This window comes from Pollachius pollachius (genome assembly GCF_949987615.1).
Source record: "Pollachius pollachius genome assembly, chromosome: 4".
Taxonomy (NCBI): domain Eukaryota; kingdom Metazoa; phylum Chordata; class Actinopteri; order Gadiformes; family Gadidae; genus Pollachius; species Pollachius pollachius.
Window position 1 is genome coordinate 20,379,735 of NC_136937.1, and position 22,236 is coordinate 20,401,970.

At 43.2% G+C, this 22,236-nt stretch overlaps 1 protein-coding gene across 1 annotated transcript in view; it reads right to left on the reverse strand.

Annotated features, from left to right (window-relative positions):
* The window catches only part of LOC307074847 (mediator of RNA polymerase II transcription subunit 13-like), a 149,821-nt gene extending 128,539 nt beyond the window's left edge, over positions 1-21,282 (reverse strand). Inside the window, exons 1-2 of the mRNA XM_079735232.1 lie at positions 19,788-21,282; positions 7,545-7,782 (exon numbers count right to left, since the gene is read on the reverse strand). Of these exons, the coding sequence (XP_079591358.1) occupies positions 7,545-7,782; positions 19,788-19,859 (310 nt within the window). The 5' untranslated portion in view covers positions 19,860-21,282. The remainder of the gene's footprint in view (positions 1-7,544; positions 7,783-19,787) is intronic.
* Positions 21,283-22,236: the final 954 nt, after the last annotated feature.

Below are 22,236 nucleotides of genomic sequence, written 5' to 3' on the forward strand. Positions count from 1 at the left end.
GTGTTGCCAACTCAGGTCTGGGATTTGTTTTATCATGGTCTGATTAATCACATATTCAAAGTTCTCTGAAGGTATTAGTCTCACTAGTCTCCAGAAGGTCTTCTATAGTGTAGGACTGCTGGATCAGGAAGTCTGCTCTAACACAGTAGGACTGCTGGATCAGGAGGTCTGCTATAGTGTAGGTCTGCTTGGCCAGGTGGTCTGCTATAAGACAGTAGGACTGCTGGACCAGAAGTTCTGCTATAACACAGTAGGACTGCTGGACCAGCAGTTCTGCTATAACACAGTAGGGCTGCTGGGTCAGAGGTTCTGCTATAACACAGTAGGATTGCTGGATCAGAGGTTCTGCTATAACACAGTAGGACTGCTGGGTCAGAAGGTCTGCTATAGCATAGTACTGCTGAATCAGAGGTTCTGCTATAAATCAGTAGGACTGCTGGATCAGAGGTTCTGCTATAACATAGTAGGACTGCTCGGTCAGAAGTACTGCTATAGCGTAGGACTGCGGGATCAGGAGGTCTGCTATAGTGTAAGACGGTTGGATCAGGAGGTCTGCTATGACACAGTAGGACTGCTGGATCAGGACTTCTGCTGTAAAATAAGCTGCTTTCAGACATACGTGTAAGTCCTGATATTCCTTTGCTATTCTCCTGATGGGTCGTACGTGTGAAAAACACATCCTGACATTTGTACCCTGAAAAATCGCCTGAAAAAATACTACCCCTAAGATAGTATTTTCTCCGGAGGAAATGTAAATTACCTCATCTGTGAATGAGGAGTAGAAAGTCGGTATTTGTCACACCACTTGAGTGGGCGTGTTGATGACCCTTCGGTCTGTATTGGCATGTCATAGAGTGTCACCCTAAATGACAATCAGCGTGTTGCCTTATGTTCGCTGAATCTGTAAAAAATATTTGCATGTTGGCCAGGGGCGATTCTAGGGTCAGAGCTTTAGGGGTGCTGAGCACCCAATGAGCCCCACTGCCACACCACCCAGCCTTTTTTCACAGAAAAACAAAAAATATGTCTATTGAAAGATAACTTTATCATTTTAACATTGGTTCAACTAACTCAAAAGATTTTTTTCTTTTTTTGGAGCCCTTTCCAGAACACCAGCTTTATTGTGACAGTTCACAGACAGCCCCCTGTAACAAACACAAAACCTTCTTCACTCAGCTGGTTTTACTGACCGTTAACTCCATGTGCCTCCTTTTGTATCAACAGTCATTAGAGTAGATTAGATTAGATTCAACTTTGTCATTGAACAAAGTAACAGGTACTTGACAACAAAATGCAAGTCATCTTCTGCAAATTAAATGGCCATCTCTAATCTACTTGGTTGCACAACTGTCTGAACTTTCATAAAACAAGCTTCACATGAAGAGCAAAGGTAAACCCAAAAAGTCAAAAAAAATCTAGATTTACCCAGGCCTTGAAAATACTTAGAAATTAAAGATATAAAAAAAGAAAGAGGGAAATCTTTGATAGTACTTCCCCTGAATCCCCATTTGGCTCTTCCATGTATGCAGGTAATACACTCTACTTTGGGAGAGATAATCTGTGTCGCCACACTTTGAGGGTGGCAAACCTGTCAATGACCCTTTGGTGTTCAACTCTTTCAAGGAACTCCTTCTGAATGGACATCACAGCTAGGTGCTGGAGTCTGCTTTGGCCTGTGGTGCTGGAGTCTGCTTTGGCCTGTGGTATGGAGCCGACGCAAGGATGAAGGAAATGATACCATTTGCTAAGCGGGGATGTTTTTTCATTTTCTTCCTTAAATATATACATTTCAAACCAAAAACTACAGAGTATGTTTTGGACATTATTTAACAATTTCAAAGACGAACAAATATAATTTTTAGAATAACATTTCTTACTCCCAAGTTTTAGGGGTGCTGAGCCTGCTGAGCCTAGCCTCGCCCCTGATGTTGGCACTGCTTTTTAGAGTCACTCGTGGTGAACAATAAAAGATAAATGAGAATAAATGAGTTCACAGCTGCACGCGTATTTTGAACAGTAAGCTGAACATTATAGTATCCCGGCCTTCCACTACCTGTTTTCCTCAGGTAAACACAGAAATCAACTACATTTGTCCCAGTGTTTGTTAAATGTGAAACGAAGCGACAAAAAAAACACTCTCTTTCTCCGGTAACTCAGTCGTTCGCGACGCCTTTTTTCTTTGCTGTTTCTTCTATTTGTCTCAAACTCATGCTCTAATCTTTCATCGATCGATGTATCGGATGTTCTGAATGCAACGGAATATATGATGCAACGTTCCAGATGCATTTAAGATGATCGCGATGAGTTCTGTCCGTTCGGCCTCCATGCTGTAAGTGGTCAAACCAAAACTAGACTTGACTGGTTTGACTAGTTTGACAAACACAGTAGAGTGACAGTGGACGTACTTATCCCGTCTCTTGCAAACTTAGAGCCTACGTCATATCTCACCCCTTGCAAGCCCACCCCCCTAAACCCCCCGTTGATCCTACTGATGTCTGAAAGACATAAATGTCTGCATTTAAAGCATCAAGTGTGAATCACCCTCAGGGTCGAATCTCCTGATATACAAATACGGAGAACATGTGCACGACAAGTCTGAAAACGTCTATAGTAGGAAGGTTGGATCAGGAGGTCTGCTATAACACAGTAGGACTGCTGGATCAGGAGGTCTGCTATATTATAGAAGGACAGTTGGACCAACCATTAGAAAGTCCTGCTTCTAGTGCTGAGACCCCCTCTCATTGAAGGGCTCCTCCTCACCCTGACTCCCCAGTTCATTAGAGAGCCAATCACTTTACGCTGAGATAATGCACATGCATCTATAAATAGGGAGCTGATGATGCTGATGGCAGCATTTTGCAGTTCAATGATAAAGCTAATGCTTTGTGTTCTTAGCGCGTAAGCACACACACACACACACACACACACACACACAAACATACACACACACACACACAAAAAACAAATACACAAAAGGTATGTTTCACTTTGGATGTGTTGAGGTTCTGCCTCAAGGTCAACACACACAAATTTTGCCACTGTGTAAAATAATAAAAACTAGTCCTTACACGTGGATATGTGCACTGCAACTACATGTTAATGTTGGGATGAGCATGTGGCTAGAATTTTTGGAAGATCACAGGCAAATATTTTATAAGCAATCCTGTCCAACCTATTAGAAATTGCATGTGCATAGAAAGGTAAAGCAAGGGTGAAAAGGTTCCAAATAGTGCAAGATAAAAGTATTTTACGGGAATGAAAAAATTGGGAGGTATAAATAGTGATATCTAACAGTATACAAAAAATATGTCACATTTTTGCCCCTCAATGCTGGATACTGCTCCACAGAAATCACAAATCAATCTTTTTTTCAGCGTTTGCAATGATAAATGAGAAAAATTGCTCTGTCAGTCTCTGGCCAGGTATATACTGAGGGTCCATATGACATTTCAGAGTGATAGGTCAAGCTGTTGAGGAGAAAACCGAGGACACACACACAGACTATGCATCTCGAACACAACTTCAGTGGGAAGTAAAGGGGAAGTAAGTGACCCAGCCGTGTGTCAGGCTGACAGAACGCGGAGCAGTCCAAGTTGGGAGGGGCCATTCAGCTGCTCGCTTTGCACCCATACACTGTGTTTAATAGTAATCCCCCCTCTAAATTGACAGCAATACATCAGCCCCGTTTTAGCGCAAGGCTAGAGCTCCGTTTGGCGCTGTTGCATAGGCGTTGATTACGCTGGGGACGCTGGGGACGAGTACCTATTTTTGTACAGCTACATTTTTTTACCAACCACTTAAAAACATTTTTTTTTTGTATAACTGACCATTGCTAAGCATTGACCGCTGTCAAAGCAAGTGGATTTTTTGCCTCTGGTTAACGTCTTTCGTATCACTCTGCAAGTACTCCGGTTATCAACTCCAGCAAATTAATTTGCTAAGCGATGTCAACTATTTCTCTGCTGATTAACACTACGAATGGTTACAAATAAATCGTAAAAAGACACACCGTGTTATTTTTTCGTTTCGGCAAGTAGCTGTGTAATAAGCGGGATAATGTATAGAACGCCGATCATTATCGAAAATAAACCCCTTCAGGGCGTCGCAAGACCCCTCCGCTTCGCGTCGGTTTGCCCTGTCGTGGCTTATTTTCCCGATAATGACCAGCGTCCTATACATTATCCCTTACTTATTTTTGCATGAGCTGCCAGCCTGGCTTGGACAATAAATAAGGTATTAATACCAATATTCTTTGGCTGGGATGCAATGAGGCATCAGACAATCATTTTAGCCTGAATACATACCTAAAAAGCACCAGACCAGGTTGCTAGTACCAAGGACACTATCAGGGCGATAACCTGTTGAACTTTATGGATGTGGTAGGCTACAGCACGGGATGCATCTGCAGACCACTGCCACATAAATAAAGGTAAGACAGGATATTTATTGCTTAAGATTTGCTGGTGCTGTTGCGAGGTCTTTTGTGTTGTTTGCACTCAAGTGGTTGGCTGTTTTAACACTTGCAATTGATGTTAGCCATATAGCCAAATAGCCTAACTTATCCACGGTTTGCGTTCATACAGTGTTTGGTATAGTGGAGATGATGATAGTGGAGTTGGTGGTGTCAGTCTCTTGACACAAAGTGACTTGTTTTGGTCATTCTTGCTTTGCTTGAATTCTGGAATAATTGTGGTGGGGAGTGCATGAGTTTTGGTCAGAATGGCTGATGTAGATTGGATGGATGTGTGTTGTGAATTGAGTACAGCCTGAGCCAGCTCATGATGTGATATAGTGTTCAGCTGTGCAACAAATACTTTTAGCTTTTTCAATCTTGAGGACATTTGTATTGCTGTCTGTAGCAAGTACACTTTTGCCCCTTCTGGACTTAAACACGTAGTTAATTCTCTTTCCTAGCTCCTCTTTGTTTCTGTTGGTAGCTGTCATGTGACATTGTCAACATTTGGTACGTGGAGCAGAACGCAGTAGGTCATATGTCCAATGCTTTTTAGAAACGCTTTCTTCATTAAACATGTCAGACATTAGTTTTTGTATACCTTTTATTCATTAGTAAGCTACATGGGTATGCCGTCTTTCAGAACCTTTCATTACCTGCACAAAAGACAGAAAAAAGCGTGCATCCTCATTGTACCCAGCACTTCTGAAAATGCACTTCCGAATGCGTCTCTTTGCCCAGCACATTTCCAACCAAACTGACGCCCATGCGCTGTTGTGTTGTGCAAATATCCAACAGGCCAGCCTAAGTTGCAGCTTACACTACTTTATTTAAATTGAAAAATTACCGCCGGCCGGCTCGGCCAGAAATCGTCCAGCCGATTTCCTCCCGATGGCCAGTCTGCCCCTGTCGCCAATAAAACTACTACAACTGCACTGAATATAATGCTAGTTGTTGCACTTAATGTTGTGCCGCTGTTTTTCAGTTTTGTGCCATCATTGAATAATGATGCATGTGAGCCCTTTGCACTGAAAAAAATACTAATCACTCATGTGGCTGTTTTTAAAACAAACTTGTTGTATTTGTCGTTGAGTATAGACATGTTAAAATGCTGCATTTGAAATGAATTCGTAGGTAGTGGCCATCCCAAAAATGCACCAGAAGACAGGAAATCATATCTACCAAATTCCAAATATTCTAGGGGGCGGACCCCCAGACCCCTGTCCACGACCACACCCCACCCACAAATTGAATCACCAGCCGCCATTGAAAGAGAGAACAAGACAACAACAGCCACAAGGACAATAACAATTAATAAGCCATTTTCTCTGAAAAAGAATTTGGCAAAGCAAGATCCGAAACATGCAGCGGAAATGGACATCCCTGCTAAAGTACCTCCCTCTCTCTCACCCCTAAACCCTGAAAAAAAAAAAAATTCTCACCCCTAGAAATTAAATAATTTATCGCTCTCTCCGAAGTATGGTTGGAAGTCCCGCACTCTCTCCACCAATGACTCACATTTGTGCATCCTGCTCCAGGCCTTCGGGCCTGAGAAGGACTCGCCTGGGAACAAGGTGAGCCTTGTGCAAAATGTGCTAGCAGGAAAATCTCAACCATGATGTTACACTTGTATACCTGGACCTTAGGCAATAGACAACACTAGGCTTACTAAACCTGCCTTGAATTAAGATGGCACCGACTCACTTCATGGATTGCGATACCGTGCACTGTTCCCTGTGGCACGACCCAAGATACAGTTATTCTATTCGCACTTTAATCACAAAACAGTATGTTTGGCCCGTTCTTTAGAGCATCCACCTCAATAGAAGACAACGTAGTAAAGAATATTCTAGACTGGTTCTTAAGAGACTGAAATTCAAGCCACAGAGAAGACAAAGGAAGCCATACAAAGTAAAACCAAGCAACAAACAAAACAGATACTGCATCATTCTCATAACGTAAAACAATTTTTGAGTCAAAGGCAGTCTATAAAAACAAAGAAAGAAAGAACCGTAACTCTCACTTCTTCTCAACTCGCCTTAAGTGAAAAGCATGAAAAGAAAACAATGCCAACACACCAATGACATTATCTCCATCACTCACAGGTTCAAGTCCAACAGTCAGTGACTCCATTTACCCTTGACTTTCTCAGCTTAGTAAAGACATTAAAAGTGCTGTAGCTAAGATTTAGGCACTTGATTATTTCAGGATAACTTCTAAGAATTGGCCTAGCCTGTCCCAGAAATAATGAGCATATTATTGTCATTTTAGAACCATTTTAGGACAATGATATAATGATAATATAAAAGCATTATAATGCAAGTACATTGGTTAAAATGCCCATGATAACATCTCTTAAAACACCTGTTAACAGCTCTTTGAACACCAGTTGGCCTTGAGTGACAGGTGTCCTTTACCCGTGGCTGTCTGCAGTGTGTGGAGGAGCCTCCAGCAGAGCAGACAGACTCAAATTCATTCTTATGCTCCTTTTACCAAAGACAGCTCATGCAAAAACAACATAACAAAGCAACTAAACTACTAAACTAAATCGCGCCAACTATCGACAACTGATGTAAGGAGAATAGGTAGCAAATTCAGTATGAATTGTGCCAGTGAAAACAACTTTCAACCCACAACCTTTATAACCATTGAAGACCAGCTTATGCTCTGACCTTTCACCAAAATATCACCAACATATAACTATGTATTTAGGGGGTTCAATTATAATCTATTTCATAAATGGACCTATACAAGCTATCATGTAAACAAAATAGGCAATATCGCGTTCAGCAAAACTTAATGTCATGTCCCTATATCATACAATAAGTCTATAAAATAATTACCATGACAGGCCTCCCGTCTGCTATTGGTGAGTGAAATTCGCTGTGAGAATATCTGTTCCTCGTGGACCCTTCCTCTGTCCTCTTGATATTAGACCGCTCCCTGCTAGTTTCTGACCAGGGCATCTCCCTAGCAATTACTTTGGGGAATCCATCTTGACTGTCGATCACAGGTCTTTGAAACAGCAGGCTTCTGAACGGAGGAGACAGCAGCAAGAGAGGGAGCAGGTAGTTTGTTTATTGCTGCTTACCTTCCAGCTCGTGGTGGATGACGTGGGCCAGGTCCGGCTGCTCCCCCCACCAGAAGATCCACAGTTCCTTGGCGTCTGGCTTGACCTTGCGGCGCCACACGCACAGCAGGTTGGCGCGCACGCAGCGCATGAAGCTCCGCAGCACCGGGTCGTCATGGGCAGGCGCCGAGATAACTGGCCCGTACTCGCCGCCGCCACGGAAGCTGTAGCATCGCCACTTGATGCCCGTCAACTCCGCCTAGTGTGGGAGGGGGGATGGGAGGGGGGAGAGTAGCGAGACTGGTAAATCAAAGGTTTCGTCTTGTTTGATTCAATGAAGCGTTATTGTCCCCATATCATATGATATTATCACGTCAAAAGAATAATAAACCCATAATTTGACACATACTCTTTTCACCTATATCTCTTTGCATTCTTATTATTTCACATGTAAAATGTATATTTATATATTATTCAGTTTACCTATGCATTGGATGGCCCCCTCAGCCTTTGTCAACGTTGTGAACAACCCATGATGCATAAACCATAAGGGGATATCCTGGGCTCACATATTTAGCCCCATGAACCTTCGCACACAACGCTTATTCAATCACTCCCTCCACGGAGGTTGACTATTGGGGCCGTCTCCCCCTGACTTCCTGTTTCCTGTCAGCACAGTGCAGCTATTAACGCCGGCATGTTGCGTTGTTGCTAAGGCAGTTAACTTCTCTAGACTGGTGCCAAATGACATACTGTAGGTAGAAAAAAGCTGGGAGTGTATTCGACATTCAAGAGGTGGTGGTTGTGGTGGAGGTGACGGAGGAGGGAGGAGAGTGAGTTAGAGGATGAAACAGACAGCAACAGATAGAGAGAGGGAGATAGATACAGAATGATGGAGACGGAAAGAAAAAGAGAGCGGAAGAGACAGAGAAAGAGAGGGGGAGTGGGAGACATAGAGGGAGAGAGTAAAAGAGGGAGCGAGAGAGAGTGAGAGAGAGAGAGAGGATGAAATAGAGAGTGAGAGAGTAAGAGCGGGAGAGGGATAGGGATAGAGCTAGAGAGTGAGGGAGAGAGAGTGAAGTCAAGGTCAATGCGTAGAGCGTGGCACGGTGGATGACATCTTCTCCATTTAGCGAAATGGAATGAAGAGCAGAGATGTTTGGGCGATCAAGTGTGTGGGAGGTGAGCTCCTGGTCAAGAAAGAAACATGTATATGGTTATGTTTGTTACGAGTGAAGTGTACAAACCCATTGACGTTTGAGTAGAAATTATAAAAAAGTGGGATTATTCATCATCTTCTTCTCCCCTTCCTCCTCCTCCTCCTCCCCATCCTCCTCCGATAGATCAAGCATCTCGGCATGTAAACCCCATAGATTTAACAATGTAAGTAAGTTATTATCTATTTTGAAATTAAATGAGCCTAAATGAAACTCTGCCTTTATCAATATCACAATGCTCTCCACACCAATGAATGTCATGTAAGTGAGTGTGTTTTGGCAGGCGTACTGTTAGGCGTCTTGTTTGAATGTGTGTGTGTGTGTGTGTGTGTGTGTGTGTGTGTGTGTGTGTGTGTGTGTGTGTGTGTGTGTGTGTGTGTGTGTTGTGTGTGTGTTGGTGCAGTTGTGTAAATAAAGACACTGCACCGTAATGAGAAATGTACACAGAGGCATCTAGGATCAGGCCTGGGACTGGGGGGGAGGACTAGACAGACTTGGGGGGAGGGGGAAGGATGACCAGCCTTTCCCGTTCCTCTCAGCGGTGTTTACCGAGCTGTGTGGGCCGTGGTTGGCTGGCACTCGGCCCATGGCCCCACGCCAGCCAGGGGCCTTCTCAGAGAACATAATACATGTGGACAGGTAGCAGGGGGAATAATGGGGAACCAGGCCTGTGAAGGCTGCACTGTACAGCTATTTATGTACTAGTTTCACTTCATACATGTACTAGTGTCACTTTATAGATGTACTAGTGTCACTTCATACATGTACTAGTGTCACTTCATACATGTACTAGTGTCACTTTATAGATGTAATAGTGTCACTTCATACATGTACTAGTGTCACTTTATAGATGTAATAGTGTCACTTCATACATGTACTAGTGTCACTTCATACATTTACACTTTTTTATTCTACGGCCAGCATTGCTTTCTCACGGACCAACTATTGTAACTACTCTAACTACTCTCCTCCTCCTGTATCAAAAAGCACAGATATTTATCTACCAAAAATGTACAGAACCGAAAACCGTGACTCCAAAACCGTGATATGAACCAAACCGTGAATCTTGTGAACGGGTCCACCCCTAACTTATATATGTGTGTGTGTGTGTGTGTGTGTGTGTGTGTGTGTGTGTGTGTGTGTGTGTGTGTGTGTGTGTGTGCGTGCGTACGTGCGTGCGTGCGTGCGTGTGTGCGTGCATGCGTGCGTGTGTGCGTGTGCGTGTGTGTAATGGGAGATATAAACACTGGTCTGTCGATAAGCCAGGATCTAAAATTAGTCCTCACAAGGTCAAGGATGCCACTGCCCCCCCCTTACTTGGGGGAGACATCTGCATGTGCTGCCCAGTCACTCCCAGCTAACATCAAGCCCTCCTACACTGGGGATGACAGGGTCTGCACTTCTGCTTAATCAGGAGGAGGAGGGGACTAGGAAGAGGAGGGAAACGAGGAGGAAGAGTGAGAGGAAGAGGAAATGGAGGAGCTGGAAGATGACATAAGGGGGGGATATGTCCCCTTGTATAAACACAACAGAACAGGTTAGAAGGCCGCTTTCTCTGTTTCAGCACACTGTCTCCCCTCACTATAACTCCATAGTGGGACATTAAAGCTCATAAGAATGTATTTGAATCAAATAAATGAATAGGAGAGACGAGACTCAGAAGTCTTGAAAATTTGTCTCAACAGATTTTTCACCACTGACCCTTTTAAACAAAAGAGATTTGGAAGTGAGATTGGGTAAAATATAAAACATTCTGAAAGACACACACTAAGCCCTGTCTGCACAAACGGACACGATCTTGCAGGGAATGAAGAGCTTTCTCAAATTGCAGCATTTGTTAGTTTAACCAGCCCCACCAAACCAGAACCTATCCACTTTGCACCGAGGACATCTGACATGATAAGATGGATCGAAGCATATCGCCTCTTCCTTCACCTGCTTTTTCTCCCATCTTCATTGTCCTCACATTTGTTGGGAATCGCTGTTTTATCTCATTGTTGGCAACAAGTGAGCCAGCGACTTGCTGTGCTTTGGTTGCAGAATACGTTCCAATCCCTGGGATTTAGGCTTCAACGATCTGAGGGATATCCCTTAATTTCTATTTCTTTCATATTAATTTCTTTCAGTTTCTCTTCATACATGTACTGAATCCTTTCACACAATTATTCTGAAATGTTTTACTTTATAACAAATACAAACCTTGAAAGGTGCATGACAAGGCAACTGTTAATGTATGATAATCCAAGACAATTGGCAACAAACCATTCAAAATGAAAATCTGCTGAATAACAAAAACAACATATAACTCTAGGGACAATATGTAAAAAAATGAAAAGAAGGGATATATCCATAAGACATCGCTGAACCAACATACGTTGTTAAAGTCTGAACCTCATTGGGACCCCCTGGGTTTTACACAGCACGTCAGAGAGAGTCAAATCACACTGTGCTTAATACAGAAGCCACTGGAGGGTCCGTACCCTTACATTAATCCCAGACTCAGCCCTCAAGGTGCAATTTGAAAAACGTCTGGCTTTCGACAAACAAGCAAGTGTTTGAGTTGAGTCCTACAATTATCTCCTGGGATACACACAAACCCGTGTATGTGTCTGTGTGTGTGTGTGTGTGTGTACAATCAAACAAAGCGAACACAAACCACACACCTGCACACATGAACACACCTGAGCAACAGATCCACATGGCTTTAAAACAGCCGTGCACCAATACGTCAGACTTGACAACACAGGATACAAGACTGAACACCATGAAAATATTAGCTCATTTGCACACACACACACACACACACACACACACACACACACACACACACACACACACACACACACACACACACACACACACACACAGTTAACAGATCCCAAGGAACCATCAATAATCAACTCTGGCTGACTCCAAGCAAACATCCACAGTGATTGTCAACCAAAATCACAGCATTATGATCCGGTCCCCTTTCTGTATGCCAAGATTTAACTCCACTGGAAGAAGTGGCTTCAGCTTGTCATTTAAATACCGCAGCTCAGTTGACTGGGTGCTGGCCCACTGCCCGGTACTATGTCACCGGCAGGCTCGGCTACGAGACGCTAAACCGGGAGGGATGTCACATCTCCAGGAATCTCACCATTCACCACACTGAAAAAAACGTAAAAACCTGCCTAGTTTCAGACAAGGAATCAGGAGCTTTGATAGCAGCGAGATCAACCCCCCGTGGTGCTACACTGCTGCGGCACTAATAAAAAGCAAAGGTAATCGACTCAACAACTTCTTGATAAGCTGTCAGTGGGCTGCCATGTGACACGGCAACGCAGAGAAGATAGGTAGCGAACACAGAGAGAACCTAGAGATAGCGAACATAGAGAAGACAGGGATAGACATCATAGGGAGATAGATAGCGACAACATAGAGAACGCAAAGAAGATAGAGACGGACAACATAGAGAAGGTAGAGAAGATAGAGACAGACAACATAGAGAACGTAGAGAAGATAGAGACAGACAACATAGAGAAGGTAGAGAAGATAGAGACAGACAACATAGAGAAGGTAGAGAAGATAGAGACATACAACATAGAGAACGTAAAGAAGATAGAGACAGACAACATAGAGAACGTAGAGAAGATAGAGACAGACAATATAGAGAACGTAAAGAAGATAGAGACAGACAACATAGAGAAGGTAGACAAGATAGAGACAGACAACATAGAGAAGGTAAAGAAGATAGAGACAGACAACATAGAGAAAGTAGAGAATATAGAGACAGACAACATAGAGAAGGTAAAGAAGATAGAGACAGACAACATAGAGAAGGTAGAGAAGATAGAGACAGACAACATAGAGAACGTAGAGAAGATAGAGACAGACAACATAGAGAAGGTAGACAAGATAGAGACAGTGCACATTTATCAATTCAAACAAAATTAGGTTAACAAACAAAAAGGCAAAGAATCAGTGCGTTTAAATGACACTTGAGAAAACCAAATTATTGGGTTAGTCCAACTATGATTGGATTCTTAAGATGCATGTATACACCTTAGTCTGACTAAAATCGGACCAAATCGGGTTTCTCATAGTCAGATTAAACCCTAGATTATTCGATTGATAGTCGCATTAGTCGTGCATGTATACCTTCAATCGGATGGAATCGGATTTTGCGTTCTGCGCATGCTCGAGATTTTTACCCGGTGCTGTGAGCAGGAAGGAGACCATAGTCATGTTGTTGTCGCCGTCAAAAACAGCAAAAAACACGTTGGAGAGGTCAAGGAGCAAGCTGCACCTTTGGTCTGACGAGGAGACTCGCTTCATGCTGTACCAGTTAAAAGACATGCACATTTTAAAGTTGTTTTTTGCTGGTGAGGGAAGGAGGTCAGCCGGTGGCTCTATGACCACTAGTTGAAATGGGTATAGCGCCACCTATCGTACCGGGGTATGAGATGTTGCGGCCAATGAATGGATTTTCTCACCGCCATGTATACTCGGCCAATTGAGGAGCATAGTCAAACTATGGCTTTAATCTGATTAATCTGTGCATTTAAACGTACAGAGTGATAACTTGTTCCATTAGAATGGGCCAGACATTCTTGAAGTACTTTATCATAAAAATGAAAAATGTGAGACCTCATCAAGAGCTGGTAACGCATGTATGGAGATGGCCATGGCCGCGTTGTACCGAGAAGTCACCAGATCACAGAGATAGAGAGAGAGAGAGAGAGAGAGAGAGAGAGAGAGAGAGAGAGAGAGAGAGGTGAGTCAAGCAACCTAATTTGAGAGCAAGAGTCCCCAGGGGGGAGTGACGGATGGGCCTGCCAATCAAGGCGCTGCAAGGAAGACATGACTTCGCACCTGACACAAAGAGATGGAGGGGGGGTGGAGCCTGGCGGGAGATGAAGGAATTGGATGACCCATAGGAGGAAGAAAAAAATACCCTCTGTACACTAGGGTGGGCCAGGCCTCAGCTGATGGATAGGGCAGCTCGCAGACCAGCTACGGGTAGGGGTACAAAGGCTCCGCTGGCAGGTGTTTGTGTTCTAGGGGACAAACCTCCGGCCCCCGCTTAGCCTAAATTATTCAGGTGCAAATAAATAAACCAGTCGCTCCCTTTAGAAGTGCGTCTCCTGGGTAACTTAATTAACTGTGACAGGCCAGGGAGAGACACAAAAAAGAGAGGAGAGAGACAGAGAGAGATGAGAAAAAAGAGAAGTAAAATCAGTTGCTAGGCAACATACAACATCTGTAGGAATTTAGCAACGTATTCAATTTTCCCGATTTTTTCGCCCCCATCAGGCAAACGCTCTTTGCGAGGAGGATTGTTTCAGATGAATGTATCTGAAGATGAGACACTGCCCTATACCAAGCGAAGGGCATCGTCATTCGACATGTTATTATGACATCATGACAAAGCATTATTCTCAACTTTATTCTCAGCTCATCCAGTAGAAGCTTCAACAGGTAACGAGGGATTCATTAACGACGCAAAGATCTGCAAAATGCACGGAAGTATTTGAGCTGTGGTTGTTTCTTGAAATAACAAAATTAGGAAAAAATCACTCAGGAAAATGTCTTAATTTCCACTCATCTTTTTGAAGACCACAATTTATGCAAAGGATTCTCTCTCAATTAGTGTTTCACAGTCTCTCGTCTTATCACAAAGCAGATGAGCAAAGCTAAGCAGGACAATAATGAATGTGTTTTAATGATCACAATGTAATGACTGCATCGTAATAATCACAATAAGAATCAGAATGCTTTGCATGCAAGGCCAATACACGGCCGGGCAGCGCATGACATGAGACGAGCCAGCTGAACAGGTTTCAACCCGTCGGACCCTTCTGCCTGTAATCTGTTGTCTGCTAACCAACTGGGAGTGGTTGAACCCCCCCCCCACACACACACACACACACACACTTACACACACACACACACACACACACAGACACACGCACACACGGAGAGCCTTCCCACTGTAAGTATTTTACATATTAAAGTCTTCCAACAAATGTCCACACACACACACGGTTCTGATCAAGTGCTCCCTCCCCCACTAATCCCCCCGGGCTCTGTACAACAGCTCCAGTGATAGCATGTCATGATCATGTCGTCACATCTGTGCTGGGACCCCCCCTCTCTCCCTCCCATTCATGCTTATTTAACTCAATATTCTATTCCTGTGTCTTTTTTCTTTTCTTAAAAGCTTTGGTCAATCAAGCCAAACTGAGTACACATTCCAGCATAACATTTCAGAGTGGGAGTCTGCTCTCTTCCATGATATGATAGAAGTGAGCACTGTTTTTCAGAGAATCGATACACAGCAGACACATTTCAGGGAATAACAGCCCTATGGGACAGACTAGTAGTTCTGATCTCGGAGAGGCCATCTGATCAACGTGATGACCTACTCCTAATTAACCGTGACCGCACAATGTAAATTAATTTCCTCCATCCACCCCATGTCATGGCGACAGATAACATTTGATCGCAATGCATGTCCCCGGACATTCAATTTCATTCCAGCCGAGCATGTTATGGACAAAGAGAGCTGTCGGATGCTGTTGGAAAAATTTAGTCCATGAACAAGTCGACATTTCTCTTGAAGAGGAAATTGACAAAATGTATTGGGTAAATTAAAGACACAACAAAGCGTGTGTCCCTGTGACTGCTACGAGGCTTGGGGCTGAAAGAGAAGAAATCACCAGGATTTCCATTGCTGAATATATTTTTTATTAAAAAATCCTGTTTCTATACCAGTCTTTATTATCTTTACCAGTGATAATAAAGACACCCCTCTGTGTTATACGATTGGTGGGATGGCCATAAAGACTTACTGCAGCGCTCCCTGATGTTACAATTTGGACGCCATCTCGTGTCTAAGTATCTATCCATGTGTCTCCATGTATCTTACCCTAACCATCTAACCCTGTCTACATCTTGTTGCCAGTTTGTCGCCTGACGGCCTATCTTATCTGGCACTTAGCAGCACTTGGTAAGCTACTGTCCATTCCCTTTCCCGATTCCCCTCCCACACACAAACACACACATACACACACACACACACACACACACACACACACACACACACACACACACACACACACACACACACACACACACACACACACACACACACAAACACACTGGCCCATAACCCCCCACCCTCCTCTCCTTTCAACTGTGTTCCATGCAGGCCCAACGGCCGGCGCTGAAAATAGCAACACAGCTGGTCCTGCAAGGCTTACATATTTTACACTCAAGCCACCATGAGCCAAAACGCTCCGTGCCGTCACCATCCACATGCTCCCAAACCTCTGCAGAGAAACCTCGCACCTCAGTGACCCGTTGTGCCATTCATACGCTCCCATGGAGGCATGTAGAATAGCATGCCGCTAGCAGAGAGCAGGGGGAGCAGAGGGAGAGAGCTTGATTTGAGAGGTGAATCGGCTGTCTGTTCGCCACCATCCCCATTTCCATCCCTCCCTCCTTCAACTTTATGAGTCAATCAAGGTGTCTCAATATAATACATTGCAAAAGGAAATCCATATGTTGAGACAAGCAAAAAATACTTAAAATATTGTGTGTGCCACTCAAATTTAAAAAAGTGTAGGAATATACATGTAAGTCATAACATGTGCAGATAAAAGAGATTTACGACAAAATAATAAAAAATAGGGTAGACGGGAGACGGGAGAAAGACAAAAACACACACGCAAACAGATCTATGCAGACGAAGAAAGGACAGAGCGTCTCAGCGTAGGGGTAGTGTTGTCTACATGGATCTTGATCTCTTGTCTCACAGATATCTCGACAACGACAGGGAACAGTCCTGAGTTACCCGAGTTGAACATATGAACTCTGCACATATTTGATTCTGTATTCCCCTTCAGTCCTGTTATCCAAGGTATAGTTCTAGAAAATAAACAGGAAGCAGATGGTGCTAAAACAATGAGTTGATTCTGCTCTGCCATTATAATTATATTTAAAACAAGCAGGTCTCTTACATTGGGCTCTGGTAACGCCACCATTATACCCTAACACAGAATCAACTGATCCAGCAATGGCTGATAGTCATCGGTTGCTTCATCTGATTTGAAAAACGTATCGGGATAAACTTGATGCAAAAGCCCCGCACCTGCAGGTACATGTACTATGTACCTGTACAGTACTGCAGTACATCAAGGAGGAAGCGTCCCAATCACTCGTCTCCCTCTCGCCCACATCTGGGTCCCCATGCTACACAACAGTGTCATCGTTACACAGGCTGGATCTCCACTGGAATACAGGCTAATGAGCACCTCTTAGCTGATCACGTTATACCCCCACTTGAGGACCCTTAATTACCACGGTTACCACTCAGAGCAGCTCAGTCTGGGGGACGTGGAAATCTCTTCATTAACATCTCACACTTTCTACCTATATTTGTACAAGCGTCGCCTTAGGAGCATGTGGCCTATGTGGAAGGCCATCGCCACGGTAAAGGCAGGATGAACAAGGTTTCGCGTCTGTTACACGTTCTTTACGTCTGTGTGTGTGTGTGTGTGTGTGTGTGCGTGTGCGCGCGCGCGTGCGTGTGTGTGTGCGTGTGTGTGAGGATAGTTATACAGGGTTCCATTAACAGAGCGTATTGATGTATACAGGGCTCTGGATGTATAGGTATGCTATACTACTACTTGCATTTCATATTAAAGCAATTACTCTGGCTCATGGCCGTATTGATAACCTGCCCATTCCCCAGTAAGACAAATGTCATTTTCTCTCTCTTTCTCTATCTCTATTTCTCTCACCCTCTCTCTCGTCTACAGTCCTCCTCACTCTCTCAGCATCTTTCTCCTCTCCCCGTTTCCATCTCTCTCTCTGTTATTCGCTATATTAGACAGGTCCCTCTGTCCACCAACAGAATCATGTAATTAGCCAGATCCCTCTGGCCACCAACACACAGGTTAACCCAATGACATGATTCTGTTTGTTGGTTGGTGTTGTGTTCTTAAACCAGTGGTGAATAAATACCCACAATTATAAGGGGTTTTGTAATCTTGCAAAAAAGCTTCTGGAGACAACCATTGTGGTATTATATGGCCAATAAAGCAGCACAGTGGGGGCTATTATATCTGTTAGCATTTTAATGATGCAGACTTCAATAACAGTCAGTAAAACCAGGATACGGGGAGAGGGGCAGGATGTTATTAAAACAGATAGACCTGATTAGTGAAGCAAACCCACTTGGCTTATATTGGGCTTCTTTTTGCGTGTGAAAAAAATAACATTTCACGATGCTAAATTATATTTATTTATGAATGGCAGTAACAATTAGATAAGATTGCTTTCAGATTGTATTGAAATATCCAAGTATTCGCATCTCGTGCAATAGTGTCTGTGTGATAACAGCTTGAATTGTGTGGTTTACTTCATATGCACTGTGCAACACACACACACACACACACACACACACACACACACACACACACACACACACATACACACACACACACACACACACACACACACTCACACACATACACACACAGACACACAAAATAACATGATACTGTTTGTAAGACTATTTTTAACCTTTTTAAACCTATTCATCACCCGAGCTGCAGCCGTCAGGTTCTGGAGCACTGTTGGCCTAACCCTAACTGAACCTGAGTATCAACAAGCGGCCCAGTTTCTGATGTTCTGTCGTTTGACTGGGATGTCATGGGATGTCATGACATCCCAGTCCTTTTGGCAGGGCCGCTGGCCCGCTGGCAAAAGAGAAGAAGGTAGAGAGCTTTCCCAAAACTCCTCTCTCCTGCTGTACAAGTCAACAGAAGAGTGCAGCAGCCCACACCACTTCATCAAACGAGCCGTTGCCACTTGTTACTACCCACTGGGCATTCGAGAGTGTGATTCTAAAACTCCTGTGACTTCATACGTCATCATCTTCCTCATGCCATCTCTTCAAGTCCCTTATATCATTGGGTAATTTGAAAGGATGTGAACCCAACTCCACGACAGCCTGCTCTGTATATTGCCACTGTATCAGCAGTATGCATAGAGCGCCAGATGCTGATAGAAGGAATACACTTGATATATTCTACAAATATCTACAGATCAACTATGTTGGAGGGCGGGAGGGGTGTAGGATGGGGGTTCTGGTTGTTGACACGGCAACCTGCATGATCAAGTCAAAAGCCTCCCGGGTCTCCCTCCCAGGTGTGTCTCAGGCCAGGGCCTAATGCGCCAGGCCTTTCCTATCCAGTACCTAGGCCGCTGTAGTAGTTGTGGTAGTGAAGCAGTTAGTATAGCGTTAGGAAGGTTAGACACACGCGTTAGTGTGCTTCTCAACAACCCTATATGGAGGGAAACTGTGTGGTTATCTAAGAGTTATTGACTTCTGATGGATAAGCCTGAAAAGTCTTTATATTTTGCTTCTTGAATACATTAAGTATTCAAGAATATACATGTTTTAGAGATGGCATAAGACAAAAAAAAGTTTTGCCATAACTAGAGTGAAAAGCATTAAGCCATTTCAACTTTGTTTACATGTTCTGCAGCTCCAGATGGGAGGATAACAGCAAGACAAGCTGTGATATTTATAATATTTCTTCTTCATGTTCGTCTACATGATAATGTCCTACAAACATGAGAATAACGTGTGAGGTTGAACATGTGTAAGCATTCGATTTTAGCAATAAATTGAGATAACAACACAATGTCTCATTATGTTTGAGAGTTGGCCTCAGGGGTGTGATTTGTTATTACAAAAGGCTTATCAGTAGTAAAAATCTAACTCTTTACACGGACGACTGATTCGTATGGATGATTGTCTAATATATCGACACCAGCAATTTTTTCACTTTTGTACAGCAGAATAACACATTTACCTCCCATGTTCACTGACTTCAAAGTCGCTCACGACTGTCGTATACTGATGTGTGTACTGGTGTGTGTGTGTGTGTGTGTGTGTGTGTGTGTGCGTGTTTGCAGATGCGTGCGTGTGTGTGTGTGCGCGCGTGCGTGTGTGTATGTGTAAAGAGGAGCAGGGTTTATTTGTGTACTGTACCAGAGAGAAGATGTTGGAGTGGCAGTCTTCAAGGCTTGCCCCGTTAGCCACCCAGTTCGCCGCTGTAGTCATAATCTTCCGCCGTTAGGGTTGTCGATGTTGGGCATGTCTAAATCCTACATCGGTATTGACACCGAGCAGGGGCGGCCAACCGGATCGGTTTATACAGTCTGCCACACAACAACTAAAACAAGAAGATACACGAATAGGCTTCACGCTATAACCTTGTGATATGTTTGTAACAAAAAAAAGGTAGTAACGCCATTATTTTAATCGTGATAACGGTGTAACCTATTATTCAGAAAGTATTGATCTGATAGCCTATCTCTTGTTCGGTATGTATGTTGTGAATCCAAAATTGTTCGCAGATCACAACCTGGTTAGTATCCAGGTCATTTTAGATCTGATCTTTGTCAGAGAACACATCCATGTATCCATTTCAGTCCATGCAGAGACCGATGTCAATCCGTTTCCATTTCAGTCTCTCAGTGGATACTTTAAAGGACAAATAAGGGCTATCCATTGGAAATCAACCACGTCCTTTTTATTCCACAACCAATCAACACATCAAATCTGAAAATAGTCTTGTAACTTCAAAAAATATTGTACGGTAGCTTACGACTTCCTTCGACTACCATAAAGGAATAAACAAGGGGGAAACTTTGGTGTTGATGGATTGTACAGATATTAGATTCCGTCTCCTCCGCAGCTGATGCACCACTTGTGATAGTTTTGGAGGATTGCATGAGCTATTAATAGCTTCTTTCTTAGCGTCCCTCACCATGTAGTCTGAACAGTCTGCTCAAACAACACACACACGGAACGGGTAATCCTTGTTGCTTGTTTCAAAATGATCCATCCGCAGACCAAATGACACAATGAACCTCTGGCTCTTTCTCAGACAAACAGAGTCGACGGGGTTCCGCGCATACCAGATCATATGTGTCTAACGATTGTCTCGTTTCTTCAAAACGAGGAAAAGTATTCTTACTCCACCACCAGGAAAACGGCGGCAGGTTTATGTGGACCGAGGTTGAAAAAATCCTTCCTTCCTTTCTCCTTTTTATCATAACAAAATGTCCACGGACTGCAAATAGGAAGCAAAAGACGGCTGTGTCTTCAAATATTGGCCAGATCCTTGAAAAAGAAGAAATGCTCAACAGCTCGACCACTGGGACATTTCTTGTCTGGCGCCGATCAGCCTATTAAATAAATCCTGGATCGAATTGGCTCAATATTACCTCCTCAAAAAAAAATCACAAAGGAAATTAAAGACACATCCACTTTTGACAAGGTCCATTGTGTTCTCAGCGAACTAATACCGCGAACATAGGCATGGTTCCACAACAAGGCAGAACGGAGAGGCAGCATAGTCCTTGTCGAGGCATTGTTTATCTCTGCTATACTGTTAGATGCTAAGTGTGTGTGTGAGTGTTGCTCCCTCTCTGTCTATATGGACACTTGGTCTTGCTGCCGTGCACAGCCTCTGTAGCAATTTCGCGCACTATCTGCCAGCCCAGCACACATTGCAATGTAATGGCGGTCGACCAGCAGCGCACTGGATATACTCGCCTTTCCATTTGGCAAAATTAGCACTCACGTGATCTAAATCAAGGAACACAATACTGTCTAGAATCTCCCTCTTGACGAGATGCTACAGTACGTGAGAGCTTGTTTGTGTGTGCGTGTGTGTGTGTGTGTGTGTGTGTGTGTGTGTATGTGTGTGTGTTAGAGTGCGTGTGTGTGCACGGTTGACAATCAGCTGTCAGAATGAATACGGCTCCCGGAATTGTTAACGGCCCGATAATGATATTACCACAACGTTTTAATACAAATTTTAAAAAGGATTTGGTGGATTTTATTTTTATTTTATTGCAGCAGCAGGGGATAACTGCTGGTAAAATATGATGTCATAGAATGGAGGTCGAAATTAATTATTTCACACAGGAAACCTGTCGCTAGCCTATGGAGTATGATATGGCTATATGGACTATATATTTTTGATAATTTCTCTCCTTTTTTTTTATATATTTTCTCCTATTTGTTTTATCTGTGAAGCGACATTGGGTGTCCTGAAAGGCGTTTTAAATAAAATATAGGCTATTATTATTATTATTATTATTATTATTATTATTATTATTATTATTATTATTATTAGCCAAATCAATGACGCAGCAAAAGGCTTTGGAAGGCATTGTTTAACTGTATCCACGTCTCATAAACCCACCCTCTTACAGTCTCATTTGCAGAGATGACAACGTTTAATTTAAATTATTTTCAAGGTCACATTGTATCATTTTGGTTACATCAAAAGGTAATGTTGACGTCTATGTGGTGGACAGGCTTTTACAATTTCATGTTCTTTCCTTTACATTCCCACGTCCTTATTTGTTGTTAACTATGTATAGACACAATATGAAATATGATTTGTATTTGTATTGCACCATGT